Raw genomic sequence first — 23,053 nt, 5'->3', positions numbered from 1 at the left:
CTTACGCAAGAAAGGATGGCCTGAGAGACAGAAAGAGAGGTGGAGACTTAGAAGCAGGGAAGGAGGATAAGTGTGTGCAGGGTGAAGGTCGGGTCTCACTTGATGCACTAATGGAAAAGCCATAAGGTATCTACAGCCTAGCTAGAGGTGCTTTGACTTAAAGGCAACCCAAGCGTGCAGCGTCATTGGGTGAACACAACAGAAATGGACAGCAAACTGAATTCAAATGGAGCCTCATATTTACCCACTGATCATCAAATTAACATCGCTCTGTCCCAACTAGACCTTTACATACTTGAAGTAAGCATAAGATCTACGCGTGAGTGCAAAAATAGTTGTTATTTAAAACCACAAATGGTAGCCTAATGTTAGAACTGAAGTAAAGAGCCAGGAGATCAATCAGTCAGGAGATCTATGGGTATGGGTCAAATCCCGGACAAGCCCCCACTTATGTTACATCCGAACTCATAGACTGCAATATAAAACTGACAGTGACAACACTTTATAATAATAGGAGATTTACTGAAATTACTACATAGGCTAGGTTCAAATTTAGGGGCATGTCTAATAAAAACATAACTGGAAACACATGATGACCAAAAGCAAAGAAATGAGGTGTCCAGTCCAAGCTAATTCTTAGTGCCCTTATGCACACTTTCTCAGGTGTGGACAAAATGGCAAGTAAACATGGGCAGCATAAAAAAAAGTCTTGCATTGCCGCTGTAATGAATGTCAGTGCTGCAAAAGAATATAACAACGATCACAGGTATAAAAATGCATTTTGTAAGAAAATCTGCACGCATTTTTGCGTATTTAAATCTGAACCAAAGTACTGATCAGATCCACAGACTTCTGTAACATCTGTAAAGCAATGCAGCTAAAACAACCACATAACCATTAACTTCCACTTGCAAAGTTATTTTCACTGTTATTTCTCAGCCGTATGCTTGAGTGGGGCCCGTGGCACACACCGATGGGGGACCTCTAAGAGCGTTGACTCAGCTAAGCTCGAGTGCTTCCAATTGCTGACTCAAGCCCTGAAACTCTGCACCTTCATCACACAGCCCTGTCCTCCGCTTTGCTTTCTCCTTCCTTTTTCATCCCCTTTCGCACACCCCCTCCTCCATCAAACCTTCTCTGCCTCCTCTGTTCTGCCCGCGCGCTTCGCTGAACTCTGATGAAGACACACTACAGGGCGTGGGCAGACACGAGGACAATCTATTTCTCTGACTCCCTTCTCCTTCCTGTCCTGCAATGCCGATCCTCTTTCCTTCTCGTGCTGAATAATTCCCTGTCTCCGTCCAACTAGACTCTGTATGTTACCCCTCCCGCCTTTTCCACTTTTCACCTTTAATGCTACAGCCTCTGCCCCCCACAAGGTGTCAGCAGGCTGTGTGTGTGTTTGAGTGCATGTGTTTTTGTCCGTTGACGGGTGCTGCCTTGGCCTCTAATCTCTCGTCTGGTTTGATGTAATTAAGGCTAATGAAGATTCCCTGATCCTCTGAGCGGCTCGTCCCCCTGGGCCACGACAGCGTGGAAAACTAGAAAGAGCCAGGGAGCAGAGGAGCACTGATAAAAGAGACATGGGCTCGTTTAGCACAGCTGATAGCTATGTGTTGTTCTCTATATATGTGTGCGTGTGTGTATTTGTCTGAGTGAGTCTGCCTATGTGTGTGTGTATACGTGTGTGTGCTTATTTGTTTAAAAAGATTGATTCCCTGCTGATGCTGCGAGCAGCAACGCGATTACCTTGGCTCATAGCAAAGTGTTGTTGTGTGTACGTGTATGTGTGTGTGTGTTTAAGTGTCTGCACCGGCAGATTGGCAGAGCCCTTGCAGACTTAGGGCCAGTTGCAGAAAGCAGTAGACAGGCATAATCCTTCATAGCCGTCCTAAACACTTAAATACACAGTGTAGCAACTCCCCTAAATCTGACAAGGCAGAGGCAGACACAGGAACATCCGCACACGCATGCACAAACACACACACACACACTTCTTGGCCTTGCACCAAGGGGGAAAAAACCCTGCAGGCTCCCCTGACATGCAACCCTTCACATTTCCCCGCAGAGGCAGCCCTTCTCCTCCCTCCTCCTCCCCATCTCCCCCAGTGGGGGAAGCTTTGATGGCGGTGCTGAAAGGGTCTACTTACATCCCAAATCTCCAGGCTACGTGATCGTCTGTGATCCAGCTGGGGGAAGAGAGAGAGAGAGAGAGAGAGAGAGCGATGAGGGGGTTACAAAGGAAAAGGGAGAGCGTGAGCGGAAGAGAGACTTGTGTGACTGCAGAGGGGAGAAGCTGTGCAGCTGTAGCTATTAATAAGCCGAGAGTGGAAAGAGAGAGCCGAGCCCGGAGATTAAGGCTCTGTCCCAATTCTCATTCCACCGCCTCCTCTCCTTGGCCTCTTCCACTTTTCCTCACCCCCTTTAACAACCCTCCAAACAAATAATGCCTTTCCCATTTACCACAAGAACCGGAGAGCACGAGGAGGTGTTGCACTGTGATCAGATGTGCAGATAATTGCCAATTTTAAGCACATAAACTCCTATAATGGTTGAAGCAAATCTAGAGTTGGAATGAGGCCAGTGCTGTGGCCTCCCTTGAAAGAAAAGACATTTAATGGAAAATACACGGTCACTAGCTGACAAAACACAAAAACTACACTCTAGCTGGGGCGTACTCACCACCAGGCTCCTGCGGGGCCATAGTAACTCTTGAACAGCGGCAGCGAGGCCATGACCAAAGGTACCCCCCACGCCATCAGATGGTAAAACCTGATAAAAGGAACGCATTTATTTCATTATGAGCACAGAGGGTTCGGCAGGTTTTTCCCTGGGAAAAAAAAGCTTATAAATAAATCAATTCTTTTCTTCTTCACTTCATCCCTTTGTTGGCACTCACACTAGGGTCATTTTTCAGGTCCAGACGAATGTCTATAACAGCCAGACAGCCAATTACTCATGGTAATATAAACCATAATTAGCTTAACTGTTGGGGAAAAGATGATTTTCAGTGGAAATCCCTGCATCAAAACCACAAGCAGGATGCAGATTCTCACTCAAGGGGATCCTAGTGGAGTAACTGTGTACCTAAAATATGTTTGTGCACTATAAAAACAGTCTGCTTTCAAAGGGAGGAGGTTAAGGAGGCTGGAGAGCCTCATACAGGCTATTGATGAAAAATGATAACAGCGACGGTGACGGCCTTTTGAGAGTGTGTGTGCCAGATGAGGTGTGTGCGCCAGTGTCTTCGGCGTCTGTGTGGGAGTCGATACTTCATAGAGCGTACAGCGTCGCCTGGTCAATAGAGTGGAAGTCCTGCCCTGACTTGTTCCGAGTACGGTCAATCGAGCAGTGGTGACACAGCTGACACACGCTCAATCCCACTCCAGTTGTGTGACACACACACCCACACACACACACTTTATCACTCTATTTCACTGGGGCGCACTGTACGCTCCCCTCTCCCCGACCCTCTTGCTGATGGACAGCCCTGAGTGTGTGGGAGGAGCAGGAAGAAAGAGAAGGCTGCTGGTTTAAATAGAACAGAAAAGTAGGCGGGAGAGAGACATAGTAAATATATGGATCCAGACAGAGTTTGTCTTTAGATCGAACATGAGAAGGAAGTGTGTGAGAAAGATGAAAACAAGCAAGCAAGAGGCCAGAAAGAAAACAACAAAACAAAGAAAGACAAGGCGGGAGGATACAAACGGTGAAATCGGTGCTGCCAGTGCATGGCATGACAACTGGTGCATATGTGGGGGGGCTTGTCAGGAAATCAATGCTGAGAGCTCACAGAGCCCTCACTCCCCACCCCCTCCCAAACACACACGCACCAGCATGCACGCTGCAACACACGCATCACACACTTGCAGTGCTTTGAGAGGGAGATGACGAGGTCCGGAGCTGCGCTCAACATGGGCTTAATGAGGCACAGCAGGACTGCTATGCGTGCCGCATTTCACACACCTGCATACACACCCACACGTGTGCAGACACACACACGCACACGCACGAGCTCATATAGAAATCTCTCGAGGCTCAATCTCATTTCTCACTGCCTCACACCACTCCTCTACCGCCCCCACCCCTTTAGCTTCTATCGCCCAGCACATTCGGTTTGCGCGAATTCTTACTTCAAATCCTCATAAACATTCACACACACATACACACACACATACACACACACATGAGCGCGTGTGCACACTTCCTATCCTCTCTTGCATCCACTTCAATCATTCTTAGATCATCCGGCCTCCGTTCTCCATCTCCTCTAGCAGTTTGTTCATTCATAAACCATCACGCTGTGCCGTCCCCGTGAATGTGAGCGCGAGAGCGAGAGGGTGGGAGGTTGGGTTAGGGGGCTGAGACGTAATTGCCTATGCATGCAAAGCCACATACTGCCTCCTAAACACATGCAGCTTCTCTCCGCAGAGTCAACACACGAGAGCCCCACTGACACGCCGTCTTTGCTTCGCTCTTACTATTAAAGCGCTGTGTTTTCCCCCCTCTTCACATCATGTGCGACCAGCCGCAAATATACAGATATATCCTCCTCCCACTTTGCTCCCCCTGGACTTATAAGAGGTATGCAGCAGATAAGGCTCTGAAGCAAGCTCATTTTGGCCTCCAAGTTTGCCCCTTGCCAGCACCCATAAAACCGTCACCTTTTGAGTTATACCACCATTATATTGTCTGGCGTATTGCTAATCAATGCAGGAAAACTCCCATGGGGGTGGTGGTGGGTGGCGTACACATCTTAATGGCCCACCCTCTCGCACACAAGGGTGGGACTTTTTTTTCTGGACCACCAAGACACATCAACAGGATACGCCCATTAACAATTTAGCTTGACGTAGCGCACATAGTTGCGTCTTTTTCCCCCCCTTCAGATTGTGCATTTCTCTCACAAAGCTTTCATTAGGCATTAAAAATGCAAAAATATTACACACGCACACACACATAGGCAAATTCACACTTGCGCCATGGAAAGTGCTCATGGGAGTTTGAGCGACAGCAACATAGAGACATAGAGCCACAAAGCGTGAAGATGGGTATGCGCGCCCACACACGCGCAGAGACACACACACACTAGAACGCACTTAACGGCTGACACTCACTCCCTTTTCAATTAGAGTGTCGGCTGGCTGGAACATAAAAGGAGGAGGAGGAGGGGTCTGTCAATGCTCTGTGGGGAGACACATGCTCTGGCAGACCAAACATGCATATGGACATACAAGACACACGCGAAGGAGGAAGAGCCCAAAACAAGACACAAATAAACATTCTAATGTGGACACAGAGAGAAAGAAAAAAAAACTGTTCATGCACACGAGGGATAAACGGATTATGTTAAATTTAAGTAATTGATCAAATTATTAATAACTGGCAAGATTAGAAAAAAATACAATCAGTAACATCTTTGATAAGTGATAAACAAGTGATTGCATCCTCTCCCATATGAGGAATTGTCGTTGCTCTCTTGAAACACTACGATTTGAATACATTTACATTTTGTGAAGCAGGTTAGAAAAAAGGACATTTAAAGACACAACAAACCAAACGATAAATCAAAAGAGGTTATACAAATAAAATAAAATAAAAAAAGATCCTTAAGTAGTTCCCTACTTACATTTCATATCTGTTGGTGCGTATTTCTCTGACCAGGTTGAGGTAGAGGTTTAGTGTGATGAGGCAAACCCAAGCCAAGGCACTCCAGTCTACAGACACACGCACACACAGAAAAACACCAAGGTCAAATTACAACACAGCTCGCTGCCACACAGCATGCACCTGCAAACGTGTGTCCAAACATACACCTATGTATGAAAGAGAGCGAGAGAGTGCGTGCGTGTGTGTGTGTGCGTGCGTGTGTGCATGTGCTCCACTTTTTGATAAATGAAGGCCCATTCAGCAGTAATATGAGGGAAACCTGTAGCTTAGGGTGATGGATGAGAGGTGGGAGCTCAAAGAGAGATAATGATGAACTGTAGAAAAGCAGAAGGGAGATAAGACTAGAGAGGGAGGGAAAAAAAGAGCAGTAAAGTGAGGGGCAGGGTAATCGGGGTGGAGGTGGCGGAGTGGACTACGGCGAGTGTTAAAACAATGAAAAGAAGATATAAAGAAAGGAGAAGGAAGGCACAGTCAGCAGCACGGGAAAATGGGTGTACACAGAGGCGAGGAAGAGTCTAGAAGGACAGCTTCGCATTTACACAAATATATTTTCCACTACGCATGCTCCCCTTATATTTAGGGAACCTTTGGGATTGCTGTGCAATTGCCAAGAAAGAAGAAGAATGGCTGTTTATGTCATTATTTTAATAAATTACTATCACTTCAATAGCTAATGCATTTTACATAAGCAGAAGGCAGCCAAAGGTTTTCTCGAGCTGGACAACATACAGCTCGGCTTCACCTCCTGTCCCGCTTCTGCCCCTGATACCGCCTTCCTCTATTTCAAACACATTTCATAAAATTTTATTGGTGGGAGTTAAAAGCGGAGCTGTGCTCTGCGGCTCCCGCCAGACTCGACGCTGTGCTACAGAACAAAGTGCCGGTTCAGCTGGTGTTTATGTGCGCCCGTTTGTCCTCAGCGCGAGGATCCTCATGATAAACCAAGGTGACACACACCAACCCTGCAGCACTAACTCACCGCCCATTACCCTGCATCAATCTGAGTGTGTATTTGCGCGCACGTGTGTGTTCGTGTAGGTGAGTGTCTGCCAGCGAGACCAATAAAACGAGCCTGGTGTAGCGTCGTATTAACAGCCAGTCCTAACTAAGAATCTTTAAACTAATCAACGCTAATTGCAACAAATGCAAGCAAAGCAAATACACCCGAGAATCCTGAAGCAAATGAACACTAAGAACCTTGAGGTGTGCCCGGTTGTCACAAATGAAATCAGAAGTCCTGTATTGTCATTGGCGGAGAATCGTCTCCTCATACACTTCTTAATGTACCGCCCTCTGGTTTGAAGGAGGTACACTAAAAAAGTAGCAACAGGCCAATGACTACAAAACACAGTCGCAAATATTACACACCCATACTTGGCACATATTTGTGTGTGAATACGTGTAAAAGCTGAGCCGGCCTAACCACTTTGTTAGCAACAATGATCATTGCCTTTTTTGGAGAACTCAGGGTAGGACACGCTGGGTGGAAATTAACGGAATTTTATCTGGCTATCTATGACACACTCCCTGAATTTATTTTAAATCCATAGCATAAAGCAGAATAACCACAATCACAATGCCAAATGCAACAAAAGCACATATCCATTTATATTATGACTGAGAAAAAACAGACTGATTACCAACATATGAGTAAGCATCTCTAAGTAATGAATATTTCTGATTTAAGAATCTATTTTAATACAGAAAAGCAGGGTTGTAGCAGTTATTTGATCAACAGTGGAAAGCTCACTTGAATGCACAAACAACTCCCCTTATATTTATATTTCAGGAGATTATCTGATGTCTTTGCTTGATGTCTATTGTTACACATGCTTGTCATGCAAACTGCACCAATAAACACTCAATTAAACTGTTCTTACCAAAATACGTTAGCCACCAGGCTTGGAAATCACAAAGTGATCCATCTGATTGGGACTCACCCTGGGCAGAGAAAGAAAAGCAGCACAGTTTTACATTTTTACAACCGCTGAAAAAAAAAAAAGACTGCGTGTGTGTTTAGTGGAAGACACAAGAGTAACTCACCATGACATATGCTACGCTGTCAAAGGCGGCGGCTACAGTCAGGCTAAGAATCATCTTCTGTACAGTGGAAATTTTAAAAAAAAGACAAAGGATTATTCTCTAAGAAAACATCCAAGGTGGAAAAAAAAGACCGCGTATTTATATTCACTTAGAGAGAAGGGGCAAATTATTGTTCAAATGATCACTGATGTAACTGACAGACTGGGATCCCTGGTGACAACTCAGTGAAAATATCAGATACGAGAGAGTCTCCGCATTTCCACTCGCTTTAGAGCAAGATCATTGTATTTTATATGAAATGAATCAATAATCTGTACGCTGCAGAATTTCCGGAGGGAAGGTTGTGCTTGCCAGATGTTAGTTAAATTCTGCCTGTAAAGGTGGTAACGCAGTGTGGAAGTGGCTGCACACAAAAAGACAAATGAACAAACAAACATACACACACACAGAGTATTTTATCAATTTGCATCCAACAGTGACCCGGCCAAGGCTACAGAGCAGGAGGAGGGGTGGGGAGGATGGGGGTGAACAGAGAGAGGTGGAGACAGGAAAAGAGCGCAGGAGGGCCTTGAGAGCACTAAAGACTATTGACTGACAGATAACCTTTGAAAGTGGATGGACTAAAGGAGAAGGTTTATGTGGCATAAGAGGAGCAGAGGAGGAGGATGAGGAGGAGGAAGAGCATTAGGGATGTGAGGTCACTCCCTGCAACCTGCTCCAGAGGTAATAGTATCCATCAGAGCCCAACACTAAGCTGTCATTTACTTCAGATTAAGAGGATAATATGCACTGCTTCTAAACCTGACATTCCTGCTGGACCGGTTTTAAAAAACACAAAAAATTCCACATGGTCTCAAAAACACAAAACAGAAAGAGCAGCATACTGCAGAAAAACTCCCTTTGACTCGATGAATCAAAAAATGGAGAAAAAGCTAGCCAACATTTTCATATATATTTAAACTTCTTCATTTGGAGAGAGTAAAAACAAATAAAGAAAAAAAAAACCAAGACGGCAACCACTATCGCAGAATGACCATTAAGTCAATTAACTCCACATTTCATTAATCTGGTGCATTTTAATTGGATTCAATTATGCCAAGATTTGCCATGGCTAATTAAACATCTTTCTGCTGGCAATGAAGCAAACAGGAAAAGAAGTGTCAAACACATACTGAACACCGTAGGTACAAATTTACCTGTGCCAAAGAGTGATACCTGCGAAGCAGCCAGATTACAAACAGCATGAAAACGCTGAGGAGAGAGAAGAAAAACATCAGTGAGATTGGCTAATTACAAGGGCACCGGTTTGAGCATTACAGACCAATTACTGCTCTATACATCATCACAACTCCAGCACGTAACCCTGCGGGCTCTCTTGTACTCTTAACTGCTAATACTGTTTAGCTTGTAGTAAGATCACTAAGCATGAAAGCTTGTTTAGGCTGAAATTAATAAAAACTAAACCGCTACGGCTTGCTTAGAGTTGTGTGGAGAGCCTAATCCATGTCAACAAAGGACCACCAGGGTTAAATGTTGCAAAGTCAAAGCAGTATCAATGCTAGAGTCCAATATATGAACTGCTAACTAAAATAATTGTCCACTTAAACTCTTAATGCTACCAGCCTGGGGGTTCAGAAAATTTGATATAAATTACTTAGTTTCATTACTATTTTCAACAATTTTTTTCTACCTACATAAGCAACCTCAAGGCTCACTGGAAGCTTTACATGGACAGTGTTCATTATTAGTATTATTCCTATAAAAGGTGACTGAATTTTTTGCTGTTATAATGTCATCCACCCCAACACAACCCACATCATCTCCAATAATGATTGCAAAAAAGATCATCAAGCACTCTTAATTATATTCTATAAATGTTATATGACTAATTCGAATTAGCAGCTTAGCCAAATATGTAACACTGTGGAAAGGCCACTGACCTATTAAGCAAATTATCACCAACATCAAATACCACTAACACCTACATACTGTGTTGGAAAATATTACTGACTGTACTACATAATACACTGATGGCCACTTGATTACCTTAATTTATCTATTCATAGATGAGTAAGTAATACTCTTAAAGAAATGTCAAGCAAACAGGATGCAGAAGGGTGATTTTTGGGTTTGATCTACAAGTTTGCTAAGTCTGAGAACACAAGCACTGCAATTTCATTTTCATTGTCAAAGTAGCTCAAAATACTGCAGTCATCCCTCGTGTTATGGAATCTGCCCCATGTGTTGCCTGTTTTGTTTTGTTTTTCTTTTTTTCAATTTTCATCAAGTCATGAAGTCCTTCGTCAACTCTGTAGCTCTGGTTAAAAGCACAAATTTTAGATCAGTGTGAGCAGTGCAAATGCGATGCATACATCATCCTTTTGTCATCCTTAATTTGAGAAACACCCTTCAACCGTGTTTTGAGTATTGACATTGCATAATTTATCCATCAGAGGGCAGTCTGCAACTTCCTTGTCACAACTTTGGAACACCAAAAACAAAGCAACTAGCTGATCCGTGCAAATCAGGCAGGGTGCAAACAAGTAAATAAACGACACAAAAGAAATATTTTTTTTGTGTCTGAAAGAGAAAAATAAAATAAAATTTATTTTTTATATTGCCAAACACCAATATTGATAACGGTCTTCAAAATTCTCACTTCACTCAGGCTGTATATCTTAAACACTTAGCAATGTGCACCTGAACACAGAGAATAATTTGAGGAAGATATAAGTCAAAATATATTCACCATCCTACTAACGAGAAGGTTCCTGTGGCTCGCTTTACTGTTAAAATCACCCCCTGCAAAACAAAAAAAATGAGTCTATTAGTGTCCAGATCACGTGCACTAATCATAAAAACAACATATAAACATCTTCAGCTGACTTATGCGTACTACTTGTAGTGTACTCTGTATGATCTACTGGAAGCACTGGAAAGCACTAGAAGCATGTACAGCATCAGATGTACAAACGCTGTGCCTGATAAGCTCAGGCTACACGTCTGCCATTTGTTCTAGCATGTGTTCTCTGTGTTTGTGTACATAAATGCAAACGTGCAAGCTAAAAAAAAAGAACAGGATTTGCATACACTTATGGAAACCTGGGCATCAAAACTGTAGGAACCTGACACATCTACAGTGTCCATGAACCTATTTTAATGCACTATAAAGAAAGGGCTTCTGAGGAAGCTTTGGGAAATGAAACACAGACACAGCTAGAACCTGACACTCTACATTTTCTGCTAAAAGCTGTGTGCAACCTGAAACTGATCTCAGAAAGCGAAAGAATGATGAGAATGAATTATATGTGAGTCAGTCCTGTAAGCTTCTGGGTAGATGAACGAGCCAGCAGCAGAAGCCTTGCATACAAAACAGACAACGGCACGTCCGCACAATCCAACGTGCAACATCGCTGCACTGGCCCTTTGCACACGTCCAACACGTGTATTCTCGGAAGGGACACATCAACAATAACAAGTAGCTCCTTCGATCAGGCTGATAATCACTTCCGCAAAAAACAAATGCTGCGTCATATCCAGCCCTTTCAAAAAAAGAAGGAAAATTACTGCAAAATATGAAGTCTTCCTTTAATGCACAACTTAGAAGTTAAAGCTTTCAAAGGTTTTAAGATAGGAAAGATTTCATTTATTTAAAGGCATATTTTTCAAACATTCTTTTTTGTCTGTGTGGCCTTCCTGTTGTCTACGTTTCATGTGAAGGACTTCCAATGTAGTACTGCAGGAATGTTAACAACATTCAGGGTACAAAAGTTCATAATTCCATTTTTTTATTTTATTTCTCCTCATATCATAGTTGTGAGTTTTACCTCTGAGTCTCATTCCTACTAAAAGCTGACAAAGTAATGAACCTTCAGTGAAAACAGCCTTATTTTAACATATATGGCTGTTTACTTTGACTATGTAATGAAGGGTTAGACACGGGAGCTGAGTCAGAAAAAACCCACCAACAAATCCTCACAATTAAGCAGCTGGAACAAGAAAGTATTTATTCATTTTCTTATTTGATTGTGTATAAACTATACTGTATTGCTAATTATATTTTTAATTGATGAACCCATCAGTTAAATACTTAAAGATTTCAGCTCTAAAGGTAATCAACCATACACTGTGTTTAATCCACCAAATTCTTTGCAAAGCATCCAATGTAGCAGAATCCATTCAGAGGGTCGGTGTATATTTGTTGCCATATGTCTCCTTCCACTTATCTTGATCTGGTATTAAATGATGACTTGAATTATTGAGGAAAAAAGCTGTCATATTTTCAAAAAGCCGCAACCAGACCTGATTACTGCTAGACCTGCTCAATTGACAAATCAGTTAAATATAATCTATCTAACAAAGTGAAATAGGCTAAAAGATCTCAAAATACAACACAAGTAACAATCATGCCAGGTGGTGGCCGTGTGATGGTCAGGGGCTGCTTTGCTGCTTCAGATGTTGATGTAATCACCACCTCTGCTCTCTACCATAAAATCCTGAAGGAGAATGTCTGGCCCTGAAGGTCAAGTGCACTTAAGTTATGCAGCAGGACAATGAAGCATAAAACACACAAGCAAGTCCACCTATGAATGGCTCACAAAAAACAAAAATCAAAATCAAATTGGAATGGCCTAATTAAAGAATTAAAATTAAATCTGCTTTCACGTGACCTCGAATGGGCCGCTCATTCTTGAAAACCCTCCAATGTGTCTGAAAACAAAACATTTCCACAAACTGAAAGACTCAATGCCAGTTATTGCAAATGCTTGACTGCAGTTCGTGCTGCAGCGAGTAGGTTTATTGAGCAAATATTTTTTCCACACAGGGATAGGCAGGTTTAGCTAACTTTAAAAACTGTATTTTGCATGTAGCTGGGTTATTTTTGTGTGAGTCAAAATATGCAAAAAAAAAAAAAATTCAAGATGGGGCAGCATGGTAGACGATGAGTCAAGGTGGTGCTAAGCCAACAAAAACATGTGCATTAACATCTTTCCCGCAATCTTTAATAATGAGAGGATAAAGTAAGAAATTGATGAATAAAAACTGTCCGAAAACTCAGATAGCTACCTTCTTCACTGAGCAACATCTGTATGTGGGTTAGTCAGCTATTTCCCCGGAAATTGCAGTTACCTTTGCATCATTACTGATCTGGGCACCGCACAAGACAGCCCTACTGCAGCACACTTTATCAAGCGCAGCTGAGCTGCTGCAAGAACTGATGATAACCTGCAGCCTGATACTGCTGGCACACAAGACCCACACCTTCTCACACAAACAAGTTCAGTGTACCAGAAAAAGTACTGATTTTGTCTTTCCAGTCTAATCTCCCAAGCTCATGTCAACTTTGGTTTAGGCAGAAAGCTACGCCTGATAAATGTATTTATCAATGACCTTTTAAAGAGTGTGCACTCCATACCACCTGTATGTCTAGTGCCAGGTTTGGCACTTGAATTTGCAGAGAGGTGCTGATTGAACCCTCAAGCCGCTTTGAGTTTAGGGTGATTTTTTGCCATGTCTCTTTTTTTGTTGTAAATATTAGCACAAGGCTGATAGATGCTGTCTTAACAGTTGTGCTTTCTGTCTATGTCATAAGGCAGTTCAACACCACTACAGCCCCAAAGCAGCAGAGGAATGACATAGAGTTTGAGCCGCCAGAGTGTGGGGTTTGGCCTTGGATTAGAGATAAGAGGAACAGTTTCTATGTAGCATACCATCAGGCTTTCAATCCAGATTACGAAAGAACAGAGGGCCCGCAACAGGAACAAAGATGTGAAGTGATATGGGAAAATTTGAAGAGGTTAAACACCAGCAGTATTCTTAATTAGCTTCAAAGGACTGGTGGCAGGCAGAGGAGATTCAGCAGTTCAGACAGATGACGCCCTTTGCCAACCCCCTGCTGAGGAAGAGACTGATCTTCCTGAAGCAACTGCTGTTGCCATAGTAAAAAAAACAAAAAAAACCCACAACTCTCTGACACATTTTGACACTATACAAACACCATAATATTCAAAGAGGTGGTGGGTTTTGTGAGGGCAATGAACAACAATCAGATATTCAGAATATAAAACTGGATCACTGACTGCAGATATGCTGCCAATATCTGCATAAAACTCTGTTACATTATTATATCACTGCATAATTATTACTGATGTATTAATATGTTAGCACTACCTTCATGTTGTACAAACATTAACTGCTTCAAACAGACTGAGTAGTTTCATTTATAGGAGGATAAACAGCCGCTGCTAATAAATTAATATTGTGGAGTAAAAGCTACATGGACCCTTCTGGTCCCACCCAGGAACTTGAAAATTTTCCATGCACAAAATACTAAAACACGCATTTGCTGTGTAAACTACTCTTGCTCTCCAACAAAATGTAAAGTTAGCTTTATAAAGGGGTTCCAAAATATTATTTAAAATACAAAATAGCTCTTGAGAACCCCAAAAATGACCTGTTGTCTTGTCCCAACTTCTTGATGCCCAAACTGCATGTCAAGAGGTAAAATTAGTTATAAATACAATTTTTATGTGGCTTTCATTTCTTCATACATGTCTCTTATAATTGTTAAACAATTTTATTTGACACCAACCTATTTTAAAGAATAGTAATTATGCATGACCCCATGTGCAACCCTGCTACCAAAACCTATTTAGCGTTTAAAAGGAAGAGAACAAACAGTGATATGACACAACAAACACAATCGGATCATGTGCGAACACCACGGGTAAAACAAAGGTCAGTCAGTCCTTTGTGTTTCTGTCCTGATCAGATCGAGACTGTCGCTCTAACCAATGCAACGCCGTTACCAAAATAACCAAAACAAGACAAATTAATTTCAGTTTCCTTCTTTTGTTTAGGTAACTCCATTTAGCTGGCATTCTTTCCACAGAAAGCACTAATTCTAGGTCTAGCACTACCTTAAATCTAAAAAAACAAAAAAAACCTCACTGCAAATAAATGTTAAAAATTCAGTATATTTAAACCTTGTTATATTATTTTAATTAATAACAATAGTTTATCTCAAATCTCAAAAGCGTTTAATCATTTAATACATTGTGAAAATCTGAAAGAAAGAATAAAAGGTGTGACAATTGACAATTTGAAAAGTTGCTTACATTAATATAAATTAAGCCTTGTCTGAATTTGCATTGAGTTTGAATGAGTATTCAGCATAATGATGACTATCTTTTACTTACATTAACTTGGTAGTCAGGTTTATTTAAGGAATATTTTTCAAAATCGACTTTTTCTAGTTTTGGTAAAGTAAACAAACTTGGTTTTAGTAAACGAGCAGCCCAATGATAGCACACAAAAATTAAAATATCGCATTAAAAACTGTACCTTTGAGGCCCCAACTGGACAAATCTTTTTAACTGTTTTCTTATGGTTTCCCTTAAACATATACAATAAATTGATGAATTAAATAGACGTTTTTTAGGCCTAAATTGTTCTCCACGAACGATCCAAAGCTTCCTTAGAAATCTATGAGTGGTGGCACTCATTAAAAAAATAAAATTTAATTGAGTTGAATGAATTTAAATTCTAATTAAGATCTAAAATTACTAAATTGGCTCGCGTATCATTTTTTTATATAGACAAACATATGAACGTACTCTTTCCAAGCCTACGGCTTAGATATAAACTAAGATATGTTAACAATAAGTATTGACAGTAGTGTTTCACAGTGTAAGGCTGGTTAAGTGTGGGTGAGTGCAGTTATCGTTTAATGAGCCAGTGGACCTCACAGTAGGTTTCTGAAATGACGTTAACGTTGATTAGCCGCAGCTAGCATGGGAGATGCCTATGAAATCGGGTGAAGTGCCAAAGCTTAGCAGCGGGAACCAAGCAGGGGTTAGGTCTCTGTTTATCAACTAATCATTAACTAAAAACAGGATGGGACATTTCTTTTACTCTCTTTTAATCAGCAGAGTCCCCCAGAAGAGAAAAACGGTAAAACGTTTCGCGGCTAACTAGCTAATTAGCCAAAAGCTGAAGTTTAACTGATGTCAACTACTTACGCATTGATAGTCTCCTGAATGAGTGTTAAAAAATATGCAGCGTGAATCGTTACTTATTGACTTTGGATCTGGACTAGCCATATTTGATTCGCAGCGATTTTCAGCCAATTTCGCTTCGATTTGTTTTTATTTTGCTGTAGCTTTCCATTGACTTCCTGTTTCTACCGTGTGCGCAAGGGAACAAAACTGATAGACACTGCGAAAAAATCGAGTCCAGACGTTTTGTAGCCCATGTTTCTGAAAGCCATACAAAAATATGTTTTTTGAAAAGTACAGTGATGAGGTAAGGTTTTGATCAGGTGTTCTGACCCACTATTTTCAAATTAGGGATTGTATATGTGTGTGTTTGTGTGTGTGTGCGCACGAGTATGTTTATATATGTATATATCTGTAAATTTGTATATCTTTTGGCGTGTTAGTGGGGTTATAAATGCAAATACATTCAACAAAGGAAGAATTTATGATGGATGGGGCATAAACAGAAAGAAAAAGTGTTGACGATTAGTTATCAAATACTGGAAAGGGGTGGGATTAAATGAGTTTATGCTTCCCCCTACTCCCTTTTGAACATGCAAGTTATTTATATGTATTATTGTTTTGTTTTCGTTTTGTTTTGCTCAGTTTTTGTGTCTCTTTTTTCTCTGTTGTTGTTGTACTATTTCAATATGTTCAAAATAAATAAAAAAAATACCTCTGTTCTCCAGTTTAACAAAAGGACAATAAAGCAGAAACATTACCTGTCCTGATGTGTTATGGTGAAATGTGTAAGGTTTATATGACCATAAAAATATGATGACATAACAAGATTGTTTTTATTATAGCATAACATCTCCCCAAAATTAAAAGAACCTTTACGCTGAGTAAGCTAGTGAATGTTCACATGAACAAAGTTTTGCATTGTTATGTTTTTATTTAAGCAAGATATCTCATACCAGTTAACCTGTAGTATGCAACTAAGAGGTCGCAAAGTCCCCCATGTCTAACGTGATTATGGGCACAAACAATTAAACAAACATAAACAAGCACACCACACAAAACATAACCTTGTGATTCCATTAAAGCATGTTGCAGCATTACTGTCTGGTGACTGTCAACAAAAGCCTTTGTGGTAGTTTCTGGTAGCCATTTTAAGGTTGAGATTAAGATAAGATTGTACTATCTCAGCGGATGTTTTTACAAACTGCCAGCTCATTTTGACTACTGATAAATGTAGCAAAGCATGTTACCTTTGTCCTTCGCATGGGCAGGTTTTAGATTTTGTGCAAAACCTCTGAGATGTTTGAAGATTTTTTATTTTTGTGGACTAGGCTCTATTTATATACATTTTTAAGGACGTGTAAATTTAATGTTTCTCTGAAACAAGACAGGCAAGAGAAAATTAAGCAATGTTTTCACTTCATTCCATGTTTTGTGTCTCAATATTGGAGTGGTTTACACATTCACTTAACAACCTAATGATTCCCAGTTCATTCATAGGAGGAATTTTTCCTTTTGGGACTGCATCAGGAAGAGCATCTGCCATATTAAACAGGCAGAGATACCCAGTGTGGTAGCCATTAGTAGCTTTCTATTAGTTATTGTAGATTTTGTTCATGCATTGCATTGGGTATAATTAAATATACAAGTTAAATAAAAGTCAAAAGAAAACATCTTTATTTCAGTTAGCTGTAGAGAGCTTGGCTGCATCACAGAGATAAATGTACTAAGTGCGCTTCATTCCTCAAATGTCACCTTTCCTTTCAAATTGCCTTATTAGCTGAGAAATTTGCTGATGATTGTAGCTTTTTGTTTTCTGCAGTTCTACACAAGTGTGAATGAGACAGAGAATCAAAGTGGAAAGTGGGTGTGTGCATTTTTGTTGCCCTATTGTTACACTGGAACTCCAGCTGTACCTGCTGGTCTTTGAGGCTGTCACTGCCTCAGTGAAGGAAATCTGTTTTCTGGGTGTTTTCTGGGTGTTACATTAGTGTGTAACAATGTGTAACATGTGTATATTCACAACAGACTTGGCACTCCTTTTCATGCGTTCCAAAATGCTTACATGCTGTAAAATGTTAGTTTGATGAAAGTAGTTACAGAGCACACTTAACTGCCACAGGTATTCCCAGACTGCAGGAAAATGCTGATTGAACAGTGTAATTTAAAATATTTTACATATTTTCTTTCTGTGTCATACACTTAGTTAGTTGGAAATATCCAGAGGAAACGATGAGATTTTAAGAAGTCTTTTTCGACACATTCAAATACATGTAATATTATCAGCCTTTTATCACACAATAAACTGGTTTAAGAGCCCAGTTGGGTTAAGGTGTTGTCACTCGAAACTTAACTGACAGGAAGCATTCCTTCTACTTCTACTCTATAACATGTTTTTAAATTCCAAATGGCTGAATGCAATTGTGGTAAATCTGAAGGTCAGAATGCCTTTCTGTGAATCTTTTGGTTTTTAACCTCAGAGGTTATAGAACGGACAAAACTGCAGTATTGTTGGGTCAGGCTGCATATTTTGGCAGTCTATTGACTGCAAATACAAAAAGATCAACTAATTCCCTTGCTGGTTTTGAGATCCACCTTTCCCCGGAGATTATCTTTAGAAAATGCAGACAATGCTACAGCGTCATAACTTGTTTTTTTATTCAACAACAACACAAATGATCAAAAAAGAAAAAGAAACAAAACAAAAGTGCAGTTGAGCAACAAAATATTTGGGTGTTTTGATAAAATAACTCGAACAAAACTCATACTTTATCTGTCACCAGCTGATAAGAGCTCAGAACAATGACTTTACACAACTATCATCACAAATGAAACTGTGAGATAACCAGTCGTTTTTAAAAGTCAAGGGTTGAAGCTGAATGCAACCAGGAAGTCTGGATGTTTCCGTTCTCTCTGTTTTGTAATGTATAACCTGGCTCTTTCCATCTCTGGATGCATGTTCATGTTGCATATTATTTTAAAAAGATGGTTCAAGTTTATAATGCATAACTTGTGGCAACTCTTAACATTACCAACACTCTGAATGTTTAAGAATAGTCTACAGGCTTTCAATGTGATCAAAAGAGGAAAGATCAGTTGTGTTAGGTGTTTAGCTTTAAAGCAAATCACAAGTAAAAATCAAGAAATAACTCCATTTTTTGCCGTCTTTACTCAATAGTTATTCAATTTGTATAGTATCTGTTCACAAAAGTCAACTCAAGGAACTTTAGATTATAAGGTAAAGGCTCTACAATAATATAGAGAAACCACAACAATCACACAATCAGCAAGTGCCTGGCGACAGTGGGAAGGAAAAACTCCCTTTTAACAGGAAGAAACCGGCAGCAGAACCACGCTCAAGGCAGGGCAACCATCTGCCACAAAGGCTGGGAGTGAGGGGAGGGAGACAGAACAAAATAATACGCTATTAATCTATATAATCTCCCACTTTTTATCTAAAATGTAAAACTGCAGTGATTTTACAAAAAGAAAAAACAAAACACAACAAGTGCAATAAGTTTCTATAAAAGTTTATTTTAAAGACAAATATTACCAAGTACAAAAATGGGGCATAAGGTGCATACAAAAGCATCGGCTTAAATTGACAGATGGACATAACAGGGTAAAATTACAATAACTAATGTATCTCATGGAAAACCTCATTATTCTCCATCTAGAAGAATTATCCATTGTTTCCAGTTCATTGACCATTTAGGACATGAGGCGATCATGGGCAGCTACAATAAGCAACTGCCTCCTTCCAAAGAACTTTACATGAGACACATTAGACTAAAACAACAGTCAATACATACAGTTCATCTGAACACACTAACATCATCAGCGTCGCAGATAGGACGCTAAGTCTTTTGTCAGTATCCCTGTCAGTGAGGCGGTTCAGAAGAACAGTCTAAGATCCAACAGACCACTTCTCCAACTTTGAAATTACATCTGGCTCTTAAACATACGGAGTGAGGTAATAAATTACACATTAAATAAAAGGCTTAAATACGTTTCATCTGTGGATCACTTGAGCTGAAAGCATTCTGCGTGTGACACTTTGGAGTGCAAAAATATAGTCAAGTGTGATGAGCACGCAAATGCTTTCTCCAAGATCAACACATCTACAGTCAAGACCACAGAGTAGACCAACACCATTTAGGCCTGCAGATAAAAATAGCTGCTTTCTTTTCTACCATTCAAATGTTTGTCCATGTATTTCATCAGTAGTAACAGCAGCAGCAGCATGAAGGCCTATTCAAAGAAGACACTTTTGTCATTCAGTTAACGAAAAGAGTCTGTGCGTCAAGGTTTATGTGGGCTCTGGGATTCTACTGGCCCCAACCTCCGATGCCAAGCTCCTTCTTGTAGCGCTTGGTGAGAGAGTTAGCCTGGTCCGTGAGCTTGGACAGCACCATTTGCAGCCCGGTGAGATGGTACTGGAACTGGCTCTGCAGATTCTCGTCTTCAATCTCGTCTTCCTCCTCGGATGAGGCTGAAGAGAGGGAGGACATCGACATCAAGGAGTGAGAGCGAGTGACTTTCATGCTCTCTTTGCGCGTCTCGTCGGAGGTGCCGTGCCTGACTCCCCACTCGATCTCCCCGCGGATAGATTTAAGCAGCTGGTAGTAGCTGTACATGTCCCCCTCGTCCTCCTCTGATTTCAGAGAGCTCATCTGGCTGTCCTCATCCAGCGGGACATCCCGCAGCAGGCTGGGCAACAGGATGGTCTGGTCCATGTTCTTTACGGCCCCGATGAAGCTGTTCATGGCGTTAAAGAGGGAGTTTTTCTGAGTTGTGGTTTCTTGCAGCTGCATCATCATCTTGTCGATAGTTGTTTTTTTCCTCCAAACGTGAAAGCAATGATCCGAATGTCTTGTCTCGCTTTCCTCTCTTCTGTGTGTGCCCAGCTGTAATACCGCGCTGATCGGCTTTACGCAGAGGCTGCTTTTCTGTTAATGCTCCAGCGAAGATTGGCTGCCCTCAAGCAATCACTTGCTTTGGTAGTCGTGCTCGGTTCTTGAGCTTTATCGCTCAGTTGCTTGCTCTTCTCGATCGTTCTGAAACGCTTCGAAAGCGCTGGGATATATATACACACAGGTAGTTTCAAGGCGGTGCCACAACCTGTTTGTCGAGTTCTACCAAGAGTAATCGGACCCAAATGACCTGAAATGGCACAGAGCAGAGAACAGAGGTTTGGCACTTTTTCTAGAAAAGGCGTGGCTTTATGTTGACAGGTAGACTAGAACACATTCCTCAGTAAACCTCAAACACCGATGCAAAGCTCGAGAAAAAGCTCAAAAACGAGTTCAGACGTCAATTAAAGCCGACTACACGCGATGTTTCACGGTGCGTATTTACGCGTAACAATTTCATCCCAAACTTCACTTACTGTGCAACGTGCCGTCCTGTAAACCTACAGTGTACCGCTGTCTTCCGGTAAAAAAAGTCGCTGAGATTACATCACCACATCCCACATTCTGTTCCGATGAAGCACACAGGCACGTAGGGTGAGGCTGTAGCGTGCGGACCGGTATTATGAATATTCATTATCCAAGCCATCAGCCCATCACTTTGGTTTCCAGGCAAACCAATCATGGCCCGGAGGCGGGACAAGTCCGAGTTTGACCAATGAGGAGACGGTAGTCGTGCAAAAAGCACAGAAGCAACACGTGGGAGAAGTCCTTTCAACGATGTATATTTATAGTGTAGTTATTGGAATCCTTGAGAGCTCGACCACGTAGTGCCTGTTTTCTGATGTGAAAGACACTCCGGTAAAACTGGTACTAATGTGGAGTTACTGGGTTCATGATCTGGAGTAAAAAAAAGCACAGGCAGCAAGTCTACAGCAGTGACATCAGCAAATTATAAGCAGCAGTATAATAGAAGTATTCAGTGGTTCTTTATCTGTATTAAACGTTAGTATAAGTGTTTACTGTTGCAGGTGGAGGGGGTGTAGCCTGTGTTAAATACTTTATAAAGCTGGGTGTTTTATTCCTGAGTTTCAACGTTGGGGTGTGTCACCTGCAAACAGTCATTACACAATTAATGCTTTAAGAAAGAGGGGAGAGTAATGTCCTGCAACATCTATCGCTCAATTATCTTTGAATTTTAATTCCTTTTTCTCTTTGTGGATCAGGTTTTATTTGGTTTGATAGCACAGGGAAGTTGCCTGGTGTCCTCTTATGCTAATCATATACAGTATGCTTACAGTCTATAATACTGTCAACTTGTTTTTTCATAAAGCAATTTCTTTTTTTGGTGTATTTTGTGTACAAAATACCCATAATAGGCAGAAATACCATGGATACTGTGCATCTATGGCAACAAAAATGCAATTAAAGTAACAAAAAATGTGATTAGAGTACAAGTTTACTCGTTACTGAGTACCAGTCTCACGCTAACAGAAATATAACAGGCCTGCTGAACTCCTCTCGGGGTAATTTAGTCCATAAACCAGGTGGAGCGCTGTCAAGGTTTGTGAGATTACGCTTAAAATCTGAACTGTTGCACCAGCCAGTTTCCAGCAGTGGTGGTGGGTAGCTGATTTTTGTCTGCCCTTCAGCTGCTGGTAAACAGGGGAACTCCCACACAGCCCCTGCATCAGAAATAGCCCAGTATTAGTACTTGATACACTAGGTGCACCCGGTGGGAGTCTGAAATCTGAGCTTTGGTAAACACTTCTGGCCAAGGTGAAACTGTACAAACATGTTTTCCACATACCACTGTCAGCAAAAATAAAATTCCACCATGTTGATCAAAATAAATGTAAATCAAAATGTGTTAAATCAAAACAGGGATAAGCTCATATGAATGATATTAGGATGAGTCGGAAGTTAAAGCACGGATAAAGGGGTGGCCTGAATCACGCTGTGTGTCTTGGAGCTGATGTATGTGGGCACGGTTTGTTCTTGATTCTTTGTAAATGCATCAGCATTCAAGAAGTCTCACTCAGCAAGAATTGTGAGAATGTGAAGACAAAAACCTGTTTGCTGGGTTTCTGTCTCTCTGTGTTTCGGAATCTACCTACAGCTTCTCTTTGTTATGTCCCTTGTCATATCGTTTCCATCACAGTTCCTCACCGCACACCCAGTGGTGGAGGAAGTATTCCTATTTAAGTAGGGTTTCAATAGGGCAATGTAAATAAAAAAATGTATGCGTTATTAATGAAACATACTTAAAGTATAAGAATCAAACTACTCACTATGTAAGCAGAAAGGTTGTGAGTCATTATTCTATTGCTCTATAACATATTATTGATTCATACTTATTCAAATTAAGCAAAAACTAATTTGTACTTTTTTAAATTATAATGCAAAGGTTAGCATGACAAAACTACAATATTT

General features: G+C 40.9%; 2 protein-coding genes across 3 annotated transcripts in view; both read right to left on the bottom strand.

The window, feature by feature from the left end:
* si:dkey-100n23.5 (cyclic AMP receptor-like protein A) overlaps positions 1-15,915 on the bottom strand; it is a 51,608-nt gene extending 35,693 nt beyond the window's left edge. Inside the window, exons 1-8 of one of the 2 annotated variants that reach the window (XM_006788194.3) lie at positions 15,735-15,915; positions 10,463-10,515; positions 8,910-8,964; positions 7,714-7,770; positions 7,551-7,611; positions 5,630-5,717; positions 2,683-2,772; positions 2,151-2,189 (exon numbers count right to left, since the gene is read on the bottom strand). In XM_006788194.3, coding sequence (XP_006788257.2) covers positions 2,151-2,189; positions 2,683-2,772; positions 5,630-5,717; positions 7,551-7,611; positions 7,714-7,770; positions 8,910-8,964; positions 10,463-10,515; positions 15,735-15,815 — 524 coding nt within the window. In that variant the 5' untranslated portion in view covers positions 15,816-15,915. The remainder of the gene's footprint in view (positions 1-2,150; positions 2,190-2,682; positions 2,773-5,629; positions 5,718-7,550; positions 7,612-7,713; positions 7,771-8,909; positions 8,965-10,462; positions 10,516-15,734) is intronic. The other variant, XM_035906820.2, reaches the window with a different exon arrangement.
* Positions 15,916-19,224: 3,309 nt separating this feature from the next.
* mid1ip1a (MID1 interacting protein 1a) lies at positions 19,225-21,228 on the bottom strand. Its single transcript, XM_006788193.3, has 2 exons — positions 21,100-21,228; positions 19,225-20,873 (listed from the first exon to the last, which is right to left on the bottom strand). Exon 2 carries the CDS (start codon positions 20,528-20,530, stop codon positions 20,039-20,041), a length of 492 nt encoding a protein of 163 aa, XP_006788256.1. The 5' UTR covers positions 20,531-20,873; positions 21,100-21,228; the 3' UTR covers positions 19,225-20,038.
* Between the last annotated feature and the right edge of the window lie 1,825 nt (positions 21,229-23,053).

The sequence above is a fragment of the Neolamprologus brichardi genome, chromosome 16 (genome assembly GCF_056152115.1).
Source record: "Neolamprologus brichardi isolate AB-2024 chromosome 16, ASM5615211v1, whole genome shotgun sequence".
NCBI classification, from domain to species: Eukaryota; Metazoa; Chordata; class Actinopteri; order Cichliformes; family Cichlidae; genus Neolamprologus; species Neolamprologus brichardi.
The sequence above is the reverse complement of the archived record's forward strand: the minus strand, read 5'-3'. Positions and strand labels throughout refer to the sequence as shown.